We start from the raw sequence: 17,468 nt of genomic DNA on the forward strand, positions 1-17,468 counted from the left end.
TCTTTTTTCATTTTCTCAAGAGTTGTGTCAACCTCCGGTCCAAACACGAAGTCCGGGTTAACCGGCTGATTGAGAAGAGTAGTTTGGATTTCGGGTTTAAACCCTGAGATGCGCAGCCATGCATGGCGTCGCAGCATTACGCTAGTATTAGTTGCCCGTGCCGCTATATCTGCTGCATCCAGTGCGCATTTGATTGACGCATTGGAGACTAATTTCCCCTGTTGTATAACCATTTCTGCACCTTCTCTGTACATATCAGGCATGTGCTGCCTTAACTGTTCTAGCGTGTCATAGTGCGCCCTGTCGTATCTAGCCAACAGGGCCTGTGTATTGGCTATTCTCCAAATGTTAGCGGCTTGCGCTGCCACACGCTTTCCAGACGCTTCAAAGATCTTGGACTCTTTGTCCGGACGGGGAGCGTCACCACTGGATTGAGAGTTCGCCCTTTTGCGTGCATTAGCCACCACGAGGGAGTCCAAGGGGAGCTGGCCTTTGATAAAGGTAGGGTCCACTGGGGCAGGCCTGTATTTCTTGTTGATCCGGGGGTTGATAACCCTGGCTTTGGTTGGCTCCTTGAAAATGTCCGTCGCATGCTTGAGGACCCCTTTAAGCATGGGTAGTCTTAGTGGAGCGTTCAGATGTGGAGAAGGTGTCAAATAAGAAATCCTCATCCACTGGCTCGGCATGCATGTCGACGTCATGGTTAAGGGTTGCTCGCTCTATCAATGCATTAAATGCCGCAGTGTCCTCAGTTGGAGATGGTTTAACATTGTAGGACTGAGTCCGGAGCGGTATGGGGGTCATCAGGGTCATCGCCTTGATCCCCTGCCCCGACCATTGATGCGAGTCATCCTGATCAGGGTCTGTGTGGTAAGAGTAGGCCATTTGGCCATAGTCTGCATTCAAGTCCTACTCACTCTGTGCTGGAGAATGAGCTATTTGTATCGAATAGTCCTGAAGTGGTTCAAAAAGAACAGGAGAGGTAGAAGAGACCATCTTCTTTTTGAGGGGAATCCTGTAACCTTCCAAGGGATGTTCAGGCGCGATCTTCCGCTTGTGGACGGTAAGCCTGCCCGACTCAGAGTCAATAAAGAGTTTTGCCTGGTTGTCATAAGAAGGCTCGTGATAGACCTGTTCGTGCGTGGACTTGGAGGACACCTTCGACGTCTTGGAAGCCTCTGCGGTTTCATGGCGTTCGAGATGCTTTGAGCGGGCCGTAGGCGGAAGCCCAAACTTTATTTGCACGGAGCCCGCAGCTTTCGAGCTTGAAGTGGCTGTTTCGGGCCTTTGACGCCTGTGTAGGCCGCTCGCTTGACCGCGTCGAATCGAGCTCCCGGCGCCCCCATCCTTGGGCGTCGACGACACTTTCGGGGTGTCCTTGGTCGTGGGTTCAACCCGTTTTGCAAGCACGGCCTTGAGTCCTGAGAGGTTTGGCTCGAGACTTTATCGGCTGAAGGCCTTTGCTCTTCTCGCCATGTTAGGTCGTCGGCCCCGACGTGCTTGCTGGTCGAGGCCTTCGATGTCTTAGTCTTGGAGCCGACGGGCACCTTCGACGCCGAAGGGTCGTCGACAGCCTTCGTGGGAGCGTGCGTAGACGTCGAACCGACCACCATCTTGAGTAGTTTCGGTTTCGATATCGGCTCCACCTGTTTCGATTTCGTGGAATCGACCGATGGCTCCTTTGAAAGGGTCTTAGCCTGGCTTTGGCGCGGGGTTGTAGACCGTGTGGAAGGATCTTGGCTAAGGCCTTTCGGCGATGCCTCGACCGGAGCCGGAGGGGGCGGAACGTTAATGATCGGCCCCGTAACTGCGGGCGGGCTCGGCTCTTCATTGGAGTCAGCATCAACGGCCCCAATGGCCTCATAGTCGTCTCCTACCTCGACAACGTCGTGGACGTATTCTTCGGTCTGCTCGTCCACCTCGAAATTGGAGTCCTGCTCCGGCGCCGGTTCCGACATTTCTTCGGGGACGTCGTCTTCTTCTTCCTCATCTTGGAAGAGTTCCTCGTCTCCGGCATCGAAGATCTTCGCAGGTGCTGGGGCCGACTGTTGGGCCGACTGCCTCGCCGCGCGTCGAAGTTTAATAGTTTTCTTTGAGCGGAACTTCGAACAGGCGAAACATTTTGACTCGTCGTGGTCGGGGGACAAACATGTATTGCACACTGGGTGCACATCTAAGTTGGAATATTTTGAATTACAAACGGGGCACCGTTTAAACGGGGTCCGTTCCATCGTCGATGTAGTCTGGGCCTGTGTTGTTGAAAAAAATGTCTTCTTTCGACGTCGATTGAAGAACTCGAAAGGGACAGGCACCGAACGATACAATACCGACGCTGTGAAGGCCTTTTGGCCTTAGGAGTAGAAGAGTACAAGTTTTGGAACTGGAGTCAAGATAATTACATCCGAACCCAATGGCGGAAAAAAACAACCTGAGGATGGAGAGGATGCCCATGCGCACTGTAGTCCAGGGGAGGAGCCACCTATCTCGTGCTACTTCGAAGACTCTTCCAGAACAACAATGTGCAATCATCCGGACCCAACACTAGGCGGCAATCTATGCAGATATGAATGTCAGCAGCCCTCATGCCTCGAACATAGATGTTTCATTTCTAGAACCAACAGGTATCAAAATATACTTCTCTCAATATGAGAGTTCTCAGATGAGTACTTTGCAGAAAGGCAACAAACTTTGTGAAGGCAACACAATTCTAAACACCCTTTAGCATTGAGCTCAATGGGGTTTTCTACATAAATGCAGGTAATTACTTAATAGATTACTCTTGTAATCCCAGGACTGGATCCTAGATTCAGTCTGGGGGTCTAGGCTGGAAACCGGCCCGGAGCTTCCTGGCTGGCACCAGGGGGGTTGTTGCAGCAGAGCCTCTGCTGATGGGAGTCCCAGGCTTTGAGAGGGTCAAGGCAGGTCTTCTGAGTGTCCCACGGTTGCTATCCGCAGGAGTCGCCAGGATTAGGCAGGGGCAGGTTCCAGGTTCGACAGGCCGGTAGGGCTGGGGCCAAGTCAGTTTTTGTCATCCTGTTAGCAGCTGCACAGCGGGTCTTTTCTTATCGGGATCAGAGGATGGAAGGTTCAGGGAGCCCCTAAATACTGAATTTAGGGGAGTTACAGGTAGGGCAAGGGAAGGGACCAATAGGTCCCTGTCCTGGGGTGGGTACGCCCCCTAGCCTGCTCCTCTCCTGTGGGAGGGGGGGGGGGGGCAGGAGCCTAGCTGTGATTGGGCAGGGCTCCCCATCCTAAAGATGGGCGGAGCCCAGGGTCGTGCTTTACCTCGTCTCCCCCACCTGAGGGGTGGGGTTGGCACAGGCTGGCACCCCCCCTTCCTGACGTAGTTTTTCCTGCCAGTCTTCCCGCCAGAGTGGGGGTCAGAACTGGTGGGGACCAATTGCTGGGTACAGCAAATGATCTGGAGAACCTAACAGAGGCGGCAGGCCTTTGAAGCTTCCCCCTGCCCATCCTGGGGGGGAGGAGACCTAGCACCTCGCCCAGGATGTGCATTGTTGCAGGCCTAGGAGAGCGGGGGCTCTCCACCCAGGGGCCCAGCAACATGTCTGCTGTGTGGCAGCCTAGGGAGCCTCTCAGCCCAGACGTGGATTAGAGTTAGGTTTCAGGGGGCATCTCCAAGATGCCCCCTGTGGTGCATTTTTCATTAAATCCCACACTGGCATCAGTGTAGATTTAATGTGCTGAGAAGTTTGATACCAAACTGGTCAGTCTTCAGTCTAGCCATTATGGTGCTGTGGAGTTCGTAATGTCGACCTCCCAGCACCATATACTCTTAATGGCATCACTGCACTTAGAGTGCCTAGGAATGGCCCTGGGTACTGTAGGGGCGCAGGGCTCACGCACCTGTGCCCACACCACTGGCATAGGGCACCCAGCTAGAGGGGTGACTGATGTATGTCAGGGCAGTGGGTTTGTGGGCATGGCACACAGGGATGTGTGCCATGTCGACTCTTTGTTTAGTCCTCTACTTATGCAATGGCAGTGTGTGGGTGCCAGGGTACAGGGCCTCTAAGGGTGGCACAATAAGTGCTGCAGCACTTAGGGGTCTTCTCTGGTCACCATGCCCTGGGGTACCATTTACTAGGGTCTGACAGGTGGCCAGAGATGCCAATTGGGTTTTAGTTTCAACACAGTTCTAGGGAATGCACACAGGCCCTGGGTACCTGGTTAGCTGGAGCCCAGGGCACACTCAAAGCACATCAGTAGCCAGAAAATAGTGGGGGCATACCAATGCAAGAAATATCACAAACCCAACTGACTGCCATAGAAAGAAGGAGTCGGAGGCGGTGGGAGGGAAGTAAAAACAAAATAACTCCACGCGTGAAGAACACAGGTGGAACAACATGAGAAGGCAGTGAAACGTATAGACCTAAGCCACCTAAAAAACGTGGACGGAGTGGAGAGTCAAATGGCTCGAAAGCCAAAGATCACCCCTGCGCCAAGGAAGCTGCGAGAACGCGCCACCAACAGACACTAGGATAGAGAAGTGGCCGCAAGACTCCACGCAGAACAACACACCCTACCCCAGAGGGAGGTGCGGGAGCACACCTCCGGAAGACCAAGACTACCAGAAAGAGGGAGGCTAGGTGAAAAAACTCCATATGAAAAGGTCTTCACAGAGTGGGGAGGATGGGCGGGCGTTAAGTTATCTGCGGCTAGACGGTCTCTACCAGATATATCGTTACAGAAGGTAAGTAACTCTTCCACCTGATAGAGACATCTCAGCAGCAGATTCCTTAACTTCGAATAGATACCAAAGCCATACCCCATATGAGGGTCTGCAAAACAACCACCAAGTTCCAGGAGAACATATTTGTCAACTGCTGCCGAAAAACGGTGGAAACCGAAATGCAAGGACAACGGACATCAGACCCATGACCCACCTCAAGGAGCACGAACGACGGATGGTAAAGACACCAAATCAGACTAGGGACTGTGTGAGACCTCTCTCGCCCAGACACAGACGAAAGGAAAACAGACGAAGAAAGTTCAGTGTCAACATAAGAAAAAAAATGCAGTGAGACCTTCATGTAGGATCCAAGCATTGATCTCTACAATCCAAGAGGAACGAAGTTCCAAGGGTCAAAAAATGGTAGAGTATACCGTACAGTGGAAGCCACAAGAAACAGGGGACTGTCAAAAGACAGTCCGCCAAAGAACAGGAGCGCAGCACGAGGCCCGTGGGTGTAAGAAAAAACACCTTAATGTGTACTGCCTAGGACATGAGACAACAGTGGCAGGGCAGAGCCTAGTGCCAACAGAGACTGAGGAGAAACCATTGAGCAAAAGCTCCACTGTGAGTGGATAATCAGCAAGGCTATGAACACAGAGGACACTATCCCGGAGGCAAGAATGTCAGACACGAAGGCAAAAAAACCTAGTATGCGAGCACCACAGTGGCGTGTAGAATCCATGATGAACACAGGAATGTTGACACGTACATTGAGTGACTAAATCCTAAATAGGGGAGTCATGCAAGCGGTACCACGGCAACGGTGTGCTGCATAACATTTAAGAATGCAGAAAAAAATAACAGTTCCCCGAGGGGGAAGAATCCTTGTTTCCTGAGAGACAGCGGAAACAGACCACAAGATTGTCCATAAAGGATAAAAAGAAGGTACAGACAGAAGCCTGGCGCCAAAAGCCTATAATGCCAAAGACCAAAATGGAGAATGTTGAGAAAAATACACACACAGTAATGCTACCCAAATAAGCACTTGTGCCAGAATGGTAGTAAGAACTCACACCCAAAAAAACATCAGGGGTGGAGCACAGATCCAGTGGAACAAAGGCAGAGACCAAAGCCACCCCTTGAGAACTAGGACTATGCACAGGACAGGAAGGGACAAACCGGACCCAGTGTCCTGCAAGAAGCAAGGAACCAGAGACCGTGCCAGGCTAGACCTGCTCCCTAGACCACGCCCCCTCCTCCAGGCACATGTTCACCGATAGACAGGCAAGACGTGCACAGCGAGGTTGGAGGAACACGCCAAGATGAGAAACCCCCTACGGAGGCGGGATGTATTACGGCCCAACCATAGGCAAACAATGGTAACCCTTGGAGACAAACCAATCCTACGGATCTCACCAGAGGAGACATCCTTGTAGGAAGGAAGAGTCAGCTTGCGTCAAAAGTTCCTGGGCAAGAAAGAGTAGCAATATGATTGCATTGCCAACAAATGCCCAACATAGGGTAAGGTACAACCCTACAAAAGGGTCTCTTGAGACAAGCTCGTCGGCAGAGGCTCAAAAGAAAGGTAAACACAGCTTAACCAGCTATACCTGAATAGTAAACACGGCTGAGCAGCCACACAACCCAGAACATCTGCAGCCTAGCTTAGGACACCCCCGCGCCGCACGGCCACCAGCTGCTGCGTGTGCCTCCCCGCCTGACTGCCTCGCTGCCCCGGCTGCCGCCGCGTGACCACGCCCCCTGCCACCGAGCGGCGTGGTCCGTGCTCGCCTGACCTGCAGGCTCCTGGGCCCCGCTTCTTGCCCTGTGCCCCTGTATTTATTGTATTGTATTGTTATTTTGCATTTCTGTAGTGCCGGTTTGCCTGTTTTGTTGTTGCCCATCGTCTCTTCCCTCCCCGCTCCCCGCTTCCCGCCACCGCCGCTAACCACGCCCCTTTTCTCCTTCTGTACCCTCCCCGCTCCCGCCTCCCAGCTGCTCCGTCCCCCTCGCACTTCGCCATATATGGCAACCGTGCGAACGCGCAGCGATCACGCACAGCGGGCGCGCCGATTATGCGCCGAAGGCGCGCCAAAGGTAAGCCCGTCTGCGCCTGGATCTCGCCCAGTGCCAGGACCCCTGGCCCTCGAGGACCCCCGCCCACCCGCTTGACGTACACCGCCGCCACCCTCAATGCGCTCAACACCGGCCGAATCCCAGGATGCTACCGAGCCACCCCGAGACGCACCCACGGACCCTTCAGCTGCCACGCCTGCAAGTTCACCTGCATCCGGACCTGCCTCGCACCAGCACCCGCCAAGCCGAACACCAGCAGCAACCACCTCAAGTGCATCCTGCTCAACACCCGCTCCGTCCACAGGCACGCCATCGAACTCTAGAACCTCCTCGACACCACAGCCCCTGACGTTGCCTTCCTCACGGAAACCTGGATGAACGACTCTTCAGCGCCCGACATCGCCATCCCAGAGGGCTACAAGTTCACCCGGAGGGACCGCACCGCCAACCAGATGGGAGGAGGCATCGCCATCATCCACAGGGACACCATCCGCATCACGACCAACACCGACGACACCCTGACCACCGACGAACACCTGCACTTCCAGATCCACACCGACCCGAAGACCACCCTCAGAGGCACCCTGATCTACCGACCCCCGGGACCACGCACACAATTCAGCGAGGACATCGCCGACTTAGTCAGCCCGCATGCCCTCCCCTCCGCTGACTACATCCTCCTGGGAGACCTCAACTTCCACCTGGAGAACAACAGCGACCGCAACACCATCACCCTGCTCGCCAACCTCCGACTCAAGCAGCTGGTGTCCACCCCCACCCACCTCGCCGGACACACACTTACGCCGTCTTCTCATCCAGCAAAGACATCGCCTTCAGCCACGCCACAGGACTCCACTGGACGGACCACAGCTGCGTCCACTTCACCTTCAGAAGAACGACGATCCACCACCACCAGCAACAAGTTGCCCGAAGAAGCTGGAACAAGATCACAGCCAACCAGCTCGTCGCTTCCCTGAGCCAGCACCCTCCTGCAAGCTCAGCGAACCCCAGCCAGGCCGCCGACAACCTCACGAAGTGGATCAGCAACTGCGCGGACGAACTCGCCCCTCTGAAGACCCCGCCCAGCAGACCCGGCAGCAAGAAAGCCCCATGGTTCGCCGACGAACTCAAGAGCTCCAAGAAGAACTGCCGAGCCCTCGAGAAAGTCTGGAGAAGGGAACCAACACCGGACAACATGACCACCCTCAAGCTTGCCACCCGGAAGCACCACCAACTGATCCGCGCCACCAAGAAAACTGCATTCAAGGACCGGCTGGACAACAACGCACACAACTGCAAGGAACTCTTCAACATCGTGAAAGAGCTCTCCAACCCCAACGCCGGAAACAACGACCTCACCCCATCGCAAGACCTCTGCAACTCCCTCGCCTCCTACTTCCACAACAAGATCGCGGACATACACAACAGCTTCAGCATTCAACCGACGCACGCCACGACCGCAGCAACACCGCCCACCACCACCCTCCGCGCCTGGACTCCGATCAGCACCGAAGACACCGTCCGCATGATGAACTCCATCCACTCCGGAACTCCGACCGACCCCTGCCCTCACCACATCTTCAACAAGGCCGACGCTGTCATCGCACCCCACCTGCGGGACATCATCAACACCTCCTTCGACACCGCCACCTTCCCGGAGAGCTGGAAACACGGCGAAATCAGCGCTCAAGAAACCAACAGCGGACCCCACCGAACTCAAGAATTACCGCCCCCATCTCGCTCCTCCCGTTTCCAGCCAAAGTCATCGAGAAGACCGTCAACAAACAGCTGGCCGCCTTCCTCGAGACGAATGGATCCCTCGACCCCTCACAGTCTGGCTTCCGAGCCAACCACAGCACCGAGACCGCCCTCATCGATGCCACCGATGACATCCGAGCCCTGATGGACAACGGAGAAACAGCGGCCCTCATCCTCCTAGACCTCTCCGCGGCATTCGACACTGTCTGCCACTGCACCCTAGTGCAGCGCCTCAGCAACGTCGGAATCCAGGAGAAGGCACTGGAATGGATCATCTCCTTCCTCGACGGAAGAACACAGAGTCCGCCTACCACCGTACTAGTCAGAGGCCACCGAAGTCATCTGCGGCGTCCCTCAAGGATCCTCGCTGAGCCCCACCCTCTTCAACGTCTACATGAGCCCCCTCGCGGCCATCGCACGCCAACACAACATCATCTCCTACGCCGACGACACCCAGCTGATCCTCTCCCTGACCAACGACCCCGCCGCCGCCAGAGCCAACCTTCACGAAGGGATGAAAGATGTAGCCGAGTGGATGACGACCAGCCGCCTGAAACTGAACTCAGACAAGACAGAGGTCCTCATCCTGGGCTCCTCGCCCTCCGCCTGGGACGACTCCTGGTGGCCCCCCCGCCCTGGGCACCGCACCCAAACCGACGGACCACGCACGCAACCTGGGCTTCATCCTGGACTCCTCCCTCTCCATGACCAGACGAGTCAACGCCGTCTCCTAGTCGTGCTTCAACATCCTGCGCATGCTACGGAAGATCTTCCGGTGGATCCCCACCGAGACCAGAAAGACTGTCACCCAGGCCCTCGTCACCAGCCGACTGGACTACGGCAACGCCCTCTACGCCGGAACCACCGCCAAGCTCCAGAAGAGACTCCAGCGGATCCAGAACGCCTCAGCCAGACTCATCCTCGACATCCCACGAAACAGCCACATCTCCGGACATCTGAGAGACCTGCATTGGCTCCCCGTCAACAAAAGAATCACCTTCCGTCTCCTCACCCACGCACACAAAGCCCTACACGATCAAGGCCCGAGCTACCTCAACAACCGCATCAACTTCTACGCTCCCAAACGCCACCTCCGATCAGCCAGCCACGCCCTCGCCGCCGTCCCCCGCATCCGAAGAGCGACAACAGGAGGAAGGTCCTTCTCCTACCTGGCCGCCAAGACCTGGAACTCCCTCCCGACCGACCTGCGCCAGACCCAAGACCACCTCTCCTTCAGGAAGAAGCTCAAGACCTTGCTGTTCCAGCAGTAACGGCCCCCCCCCCCCCAAGCGCCTTGAGACCCTACGGGTAAGTAGTGCGCTCTATAAATGTCTTTGATTGATTGATTGCAGCCCACAACGGGTAATAGAAAAGAAAGGGACAGCACCGCCACGAAATAAAAAATCCTCCACGAAGATTAAAACCGAGGCAGATGCATATACAACGCGTGGCGGCATATGGCAACCGACATGGCTCTAGTACGACCCACAGAGTCTGTGGTGTCCGTGGCACACCGATCAATAGTTCCATGTTCCCCGCGCCCTGGTGGAGAATATCCAGCAAAGGCTCCATCCTTAAAATGTCTGCAGCCCTGACGAACGTCCCACTAGCCCGGTGGCCCCACGAGGCGGTGAGAGCAAGTCATCAGTAGGTGATGGACGCAAGCTAAACCGGCCACTTAACAGGGGCTCAGCAGCAGGATGAGTAGGCCAATGCTCTACTGGCGCCTGCTCTGGAGAGCAGTGAAATTACTCAGGAGATTGTGAACCCACCGGGACCACATACTCCACCAATAAAGCTGGAGACTGTACCGACATCGCGCTGGTGTCAAAGACCTCTGAAAAGGCACCGACTGGCAGAGTGGAGCAAGCGTCAGCGACCTCGGAAAAGTCTGACCGCCCGATTCGAGCCGGCGACCTCCCAAGCGGCCTCGGCCCTTCGAGCCGGCGACCTCCCAAGAGGCCTCAGCCCTTCAAGCCAGCGACCTCCCAAGAGGCCTCGGCCCTTCAAGCCGGCGACCTCCCAAGAGGCCTCGGCCCTTCAAGCCGGCGACCTCCCAAGAGGCCTCGGCCCTTCAAGCCGGCGACCTCCCAAGAGGCCTGGAGTAGAGCCGGTGACAGATGCCGCAGAGACCCTCGGAAGGCTGTGCGACAGCACTACGTAAGGGCCAGACGTGGTAGGATGCCTCTCCGGGCCATGTCCAGACGTTGCAGCGACTCTGGTGTCAGAGTCAGGGTACTCTGTTGGAGCAGAGGGTAAACCCGCCGGAAATTAACAAAAACAGGCCCGGGGTTTTACATTCCCGGATCCACATTAAGACGTGGAAAAGAAGAAAACTGACGTTGAGGGGCTTATATGGCTCCATTGACGCCACTTCCATGGACAACGTCAGGACGGAGCCCAGCAGCGCCGCCTCCCAGCGTGCAGAAGTATTGCGGGGGAAAAAGATATGGGGATTCAGTCTGACGCCTGGGGATATTCGAAGTTAAGGAATCTGTGGCTAGATGTCTCCTTCAGATATGGCCTGTTCTAAATAAAATTAATTTTCTATGTTGGCCTTATACCACCCCACCTGACTTCAAGAAAACCGCTGCACATAGGGTGCAAATTCTTTGGCTTGTTCGTTTGCATTGTTTAATTATTCGACACCTATAGAGCACGTATGGGCATCCTGGTTCTAACAATTGGGCTCATATTACGAGGGGGGTCTCACCAATTTAGTAGAGTTATGCCCTAGGATAGAGCCAGGTCTTCACTCTCTTCCTAAACAGAAGATCTTCCAGTTGTCTCAACTCGAATGGAAGATTATTCCATAGTCGTGCAGCAGAGGTGCAGAAATCCCTACCTCCCGATTTTACTTTTTTGAATGCTCATCCTTTCCTTTTCAATGCTCTACTCAGGCATGTAAAGGGGCTACAATCTTGCACACAATGCTGAGGATGGTTGAGGGTTTGAATATGAAAAGGGAATAAAATCTTACATTTTAAAATGTAATTTAAACACGGCGGAAAGTGCTTTTTGGCCATGAAAATTAATTCGCTAACCATACATTCAGATAATAGGTTCTGTTACAGCAGCAGAGAGAGGAGAAAAGCATGAATACAACAATACCACTTTTATGGTCAAAGTCTACCTGAAAGTGCAGCTGTCTGGTTGTGAAAGACTTCTTAGGGACATTCTGACTGCTTCACTGGGAATGCAGTCTGCCCTTTGCTTCCTACTGGCTTTATGGTTTGCAACTCATATGGTGTTTGCTTTCTATTTGCTGGCTTCATTTGCTTTAGGCTACCCCACATTTCTTTGCCTCTCCTATTGACCATCACCTCTCTTTTTGTGAGGCACTCCAGAAAAGTACAAGCGCCTATATTGTATGAACTGCAGTATTTCTTTGAAAAGTTTCCCTGCTTACGGTCTATCAGTTTAACTAAATTATATTGATCTCTACCACAACTTGATGCCTCTGCAGAACAATGATCAGTCTATGGCAGAGCATTGTTTATTTTGACCATTGCTCTTTACAAATAGTGTAACTTACAACAATACTCTTTCAATTTCATGCCCATGCCATAGGCACCGGAAGTAGAGGAGCAGGGGTGCAGAAACACTCAAATACCTGGAGTTCAGGAGTGAATGAGCAATAAACAGGCCTTTAATTGTATTTATTTTATCTTGTCACATTTGCTGTGCTTTCAGAGACAGAAGTCAAATGGTAAGCTCTGTATCCCAGGAAGCTTGGTGTTTACTTTTCTTTCTCCAATGCAAACAGAGGAATTATGTGATAATCCTGCTGGGCATATAAAAAGGATGTTGAATGGTTTTTCATAGCACACAACAAAATGTAAATTCCAGTAAATAAACGATAAAATTACAAAAAAAGTGTACCTGAAATATTTTTAAGTGTGTTGGAAACAAATATTTTAATAGTAACAAATCAATACACTAGGGGATGCAGATTTGCACAATTATCGTTTGTGCGCTGTATAGTATGTCTGTGCAAATGTAATGGTCATTTCAATAAAAAAAAGGCATTTGCAGCAATGGCAGTGCACTACTACAACATGCATACACCACAACACTACGCCACACCACGCAAATCCACTAATTTTTAGCCATGCTCTGAACAGCAGCCATGCTGGTGTACAACATGGGTAAAACAAAATTAAAAAGCGAATAGCTCTTGCACAGGCGAAACCGAATGGCTTTGCCAATGCTTGTTTTACATTAGTTACACATTTTTAAAAGCATTCGTGAAAAAGCTTAAGCACGGCTTCTGACATGCATTAGAATGCACAATTTCAAGGGAAACTAAATCAACTTACGTGGTCAATAGGAGTGCACCTTCACTACACCTTTCCAAGGCTTTCCGTGCAGGAGGTTTGGAAACAAATTCCACAAAACCTTTCCCTGTAGCCCGACCACGGTCATCAACTATGACAACTGCTCTCTCCACTGGGCCAAACATGGAAAATGCTTCTTCTAACAGCTCATTGGATACTACTGGAGAAAGATTTTTAACAGCCAGGGCAGCACCATGTGTAGCAAAACGGATTCGAAGTGGTCTGCCATTCAGAATGGTACCATCCAGTTCTCCTTTGGCGATTTCAGACAATGTCCTTGATTCCTATAAGAAATAAAAATGAAAAAGTCAATTAGTCCATTTTATTTTTGACATTCAAAATGTATTTTTGTTCTCTCAATCATCATCCCAGCAAGAATACACAGTAAACATTCCACCTGGGGGACAAGATGCAGCAGGGGTTCCTGGTAAATCAACAGCTGCTCCTTACAATAAATAAAATCTGACAGCCAGTCCTTGAATTTGGGGGCTCGTCCTCTTCCCCATCTGCAGGACACTTTGCGTCTGGCCAACCACAGGCCCAACGCAACAAGGTTTCTATGTGAGGGCTGTTGTTCAGCCGTATAACCTAGAAGTGAGAGGATGAGGGGAAATAGGAAGGGAAGCGCTAATCATGGTTAAGAGGGTAGTAGCCATAAATCTCACTACATTGCCATGCAAGGTGCAAAAACCCCGCCCCCTCCTGCCGGCACCTCTCACAACAGTCATCTTCGCTCAATTTATATTTGCGTAGTCGCATAGGTGTATAATAAACTCTGTAAGAATTTAAAGTGTATGAACCGCAAGTAACTACTTGCCGTGATGGCTTTGTGTCTGGGAGCAACAGTACACCCATTGCATCTTAGTCAGTGGCGAGTCAAGGTCCTGGTCCCATGTCTCCCTAGCCCTGAGTTTAGACTGTGGTTTTTCCAGACCCGCAGTGCGATAGATTCTGGACACTGCATGATAGTCCAGACTTTTCAACAAAGTGTGCAAGGTATCTAGCATAGGGGGCTCCTGCGGAAAGCCAGGGATATTGGCCCCAACTTCATGCTTTAGTCGAATGTATAAAAATACCTCAAACGGAGTGACTTCCTCTCCCGCCAGAAGCTCCTATTGATCTTTAAAAGTGCCTTCCTGGTAAAGATCCCCCCCCCACCCAATGTATGAAGACTTTTTCGGAGCATTTCTCGACATACAGCCTCGTTTTGACATTCAATTTAAACCTTATGAAGATATTTTCTATAAAAATGTTTTTATATCTTAGCTTAGTAGAATGGAAGTTGAAGAATGAAGTAAACAGGAGGGTAGGGTTAATGAGTGATGCGATGGTGTTACGGACTAACGAAGGCGCTTGTGTCTGCATACGCTACAGGGGAACATGGCTATAGATGGCTTTGAACACTTAAAGGGGAATTTGTACAGGGACATGTGCAAAATGCGAACGAGCTTAGATTCTTCAGAGATAATTCGAGAGCGTGGCTCAATAACAGGGTCCAAGGACTGTGTATTTATTTTTTATATCATTCTGGGGCCCCACGCGATTGGCTCAATAACAGGGCTTCTATCTTTCCTTTTCTCCCCCATTGCAGAAAAACAGCGTCTTGTCGCCCAGCGCAGCTTTCGGTTCTTAAAGACAAATGCCAGATACCTTCCGCTGCTTGATTTGTTCCACACGAGGTATTCTATTTCATTCCATTTATTTTTTCTACCTAGCAAGTTCGAACCCTGTGTAGTTTCTTAGGCTAATTGGCCTTATAGTAAGGGTCTTTTTATTCCATTCCTCTGTGTAGGTTCAACCATTGTTTGTCCCGCGTTACCAGCAGATTCCCTCGAGCCACTTACGTTCACATTTTGCCTCGTAGTGGTAAGGTTTTGTTTTGATCTTCCATGTAAATTGCTCGGATTTCACCCCAGATGCCAGAGTCACTCCTCTCAATCCTTCATTTTCAGGTATTGTCATTCCAGAGATGCCTATTCTTATCTGACCCCCCTGTGACTAATTTTCCGTCATTTGGGTGGTAAATATTTGGTAAAAGTATAGTGTCAATTAAGGTACAGTCTCTATCCCCAGGATTTAAATCTAGGAAAGTTGTTCGTTAACCCATCTAACACTGTAATCCATCAGGTTCTTAGTAGGGTTTCCTTTTGAACACTCTTCCACATAGTTACAATCAAATTTTAGCCCCAGCCTATGACAGGTGTATTGCAATTTTGAGACTCTTGATGTGTTCTTAGAATCAAATACTCTTCACACGGTAGTAATACTTCATTATTTCTCTGTTCTAAAATTCTTTTCTATGTTTTTCTCTCTCCACTTTTGCAGTGTTTGAGGCCCTGACGAGAATCCCTCACGAATAGATGGGGATTCGAAACGCGTAGGCCATGTCTCAACTGGTCTGCTTGAGCATCTAGGAGTTATTACTACTCTTGGATCCCTTATTCTCTGTACATTACCTATCATTGAATTAATCTTAATGAATGGTGCAAAATTTGAAAGATTCATTGGATTGTACGGTTTTCAAATATTTGTACTGAATTAGTGCATATTTTTTTCAGATCCAGTTTGTATTTCCTTTTCACTGTAGTATCAGTATGTGGTATGTGTGATGTTAATCAGGTATGAATGTGTTGAATGCTTTTTGACTGTGATATGATTGAGGTTTTAGGATGATTGAAGTTTCTATTGAATGTAGTATGGTGTGTTCTTGATTTTTCTAATGCTTCTCTTTTTTATGAAAAGATAAATTATGTTATGACCGTTGAATTTCTATAAAATAAAACTGCGACTAAGTAGCAATACCCTATCTTGAATCAGTTTTCTTGATGTGGATAATGAGTTTAATTATTGAAATAATGTTATCAGTATTGGCAATTTCTTTTGTTATTTGATATGTAGGCTCAGCCTTGCTGATTAGAGCCATCCCTACTTTGTTTCTAATTCACCTCAAGCGCTTTCTGTCTCTTAGGCGCTGTACCTGCCAGCGCTACGGTCCCGTGAGTCCTCAGGGCTTCCCCCGTCAGCGCCGCAGCCAGACGATCCCTCCTCAGGGCCAGCTCCATCAACTTTGCCCCGGGGCGGCCCCTGGTGTCAGGAGAGGGCCGCCGGAATTCCTGACGGGCCGCACTAGGCCCGACTAGGCCTGAAGCCTGCTTTACCCTTGTCGCGTGGTGGGGGGGGGGGGGGGGGGGGGGGAGAACGCAGACACGTCCCTGGACACGCCCCCCCACTTGGCGCAGCGATTGGCCGACGCTGCCTGCGCCCGCCTTTCTCACCCACTGGTTGGTCCCTGGGCCGCTCACATCACCGCGAGCCCAGGAACAGGCGAATCCTCATACCGGAGGGCTCGGGGAGTTCCGAGAGCCCTCCCACCCCGCCAGAAGAGAAACTGGACGGCCTTGGGGCCTGAGGGAGGCCCGTGAAGAACGCTGGAGTAGTGTGGGCCTCCTCTGGCTGATCAACGCGCCCCCGCAACTGAGGTCTACGCAGGGGTCCCGAGCGGGCCGATAAAGAGGTAAACTCCCGGGGAGGCCCGGAAAACGCCCCCTCCCCGCGGAGGCGGTCATTGACTTCCGTTGTGCCGCAGGCTTTCTTATTGAACTGAGCTGGAGCCTGATACTAACAGTAGAGCTCCAGGGAGGATTTTATGACTGGCTAATTAAACGAATGATCCCTGGCTGGTTGGAGGGAAGGAATGGTAATGGTTATGGAGTCCTGTTCCGCTGGAGTGTGGAATTCTGATCATACACTGGTCAATATGGCCTAATGCACGAATGCCTTTCTGAGGAAATGCTGAGTAACTTTTACAAGAAGGGTATTTCCGATATTTTACAAGGGAATGTGTTAATGTTTGCCCTGACCCACGGAAAGGTTTTATCTCTGTTGATTAACTGTTCTTCACTCCATGAAATGGGTATTGAAGCTTAATGCAATGTTATTTAAATGGCTTCCTAAAGAATTCCTTACAGGTGCAGACTAGGAGCAAGGCTGGTGCCAGCCCAACAATTATTTAATATTTAAGTATTTATGCCCAAGCAATGTCGGATTTGTGCTTCTAAGGAAAAGTAATAAGTTATTTCTACTGCATATTCCGATTGCCTTGATTTAGATAAAACGTAATTATTTGAATCAACAATACTGGTGTGGTCTCAGTCTTTGTGTGTACTTATTATCTCAGTGGATGCGTAAGCTGTGTAGTCACTTAACACCTAAGCTTTCGGATGCCTACCTGCTCGTGCCAGGCTACCCCTAGCGCCCTAGTGAACGCAGTTCCTACACGGTGTATTATGGACTAGTTGTAAAAAAGTGGCCCTGTATATACTGCAACAAAGTAAGGTACAGTGTGCACAGAGTTCACAGTCCCCAGAGGTTTGGCGGAGGTTAAAGTTAGATATAACCTTACTCTTTAAAGTGGTAGCTTGGTCGAGCAGTAAGGCAGTATCGGAGGACAGTGTAAAGCATTTGTTGTACACACTCAGTCAGCAGATGGTCTCACACACAAGAACTGAACTCGAGGCCAATTGTTTTGTATCAAAAGATAAAGTTTTATTTTAGAACCAACAAGGTATCAAAATATACTTTCTCAAAATGAGATGCTACAGTTG

The 17,468-nt window shown here is 51.0% G+C and overlaps 1 protein-coding gene across 1 annotated transcript in view; it reads right to left on the reverse strand.

Moving 5' to 3' along the window:
• LOC147662880 (paraspeckle component 1-like) overlaps positions 1-17,468 on the reverse strand; it is a 279,115-nt gene that overhangs the window by 244,293 nt on the left and 17,354 nt on the right. The window contains exon 2 of the mRNA XM_086950824.1: positions 12,847-13,148. Within this exon, the coding sequence (XP_086806950.1) occupies positions 12,847-13,148 (302 nt within the window). The remainder of the gene's footprint in view (positions 1-12,846; positions 13,149-17,468) is intronic.

Source organism: Lissotriton vulgaris, unplaced genomic scaffold, assembly GCF_964263255.1.
Source record: "Lissotriton vulgaris unplaced genomic scaffold, aLisVul1.2 SCAFFOLD_492, whole genome shotgun sequence".
NCBI classification, from domain to species: Eukaryota; Metazoa; Chordata; class Amphibia; order Caudata; family Salamandridae; genus Lissotriton; species Lissotriton vulgaris.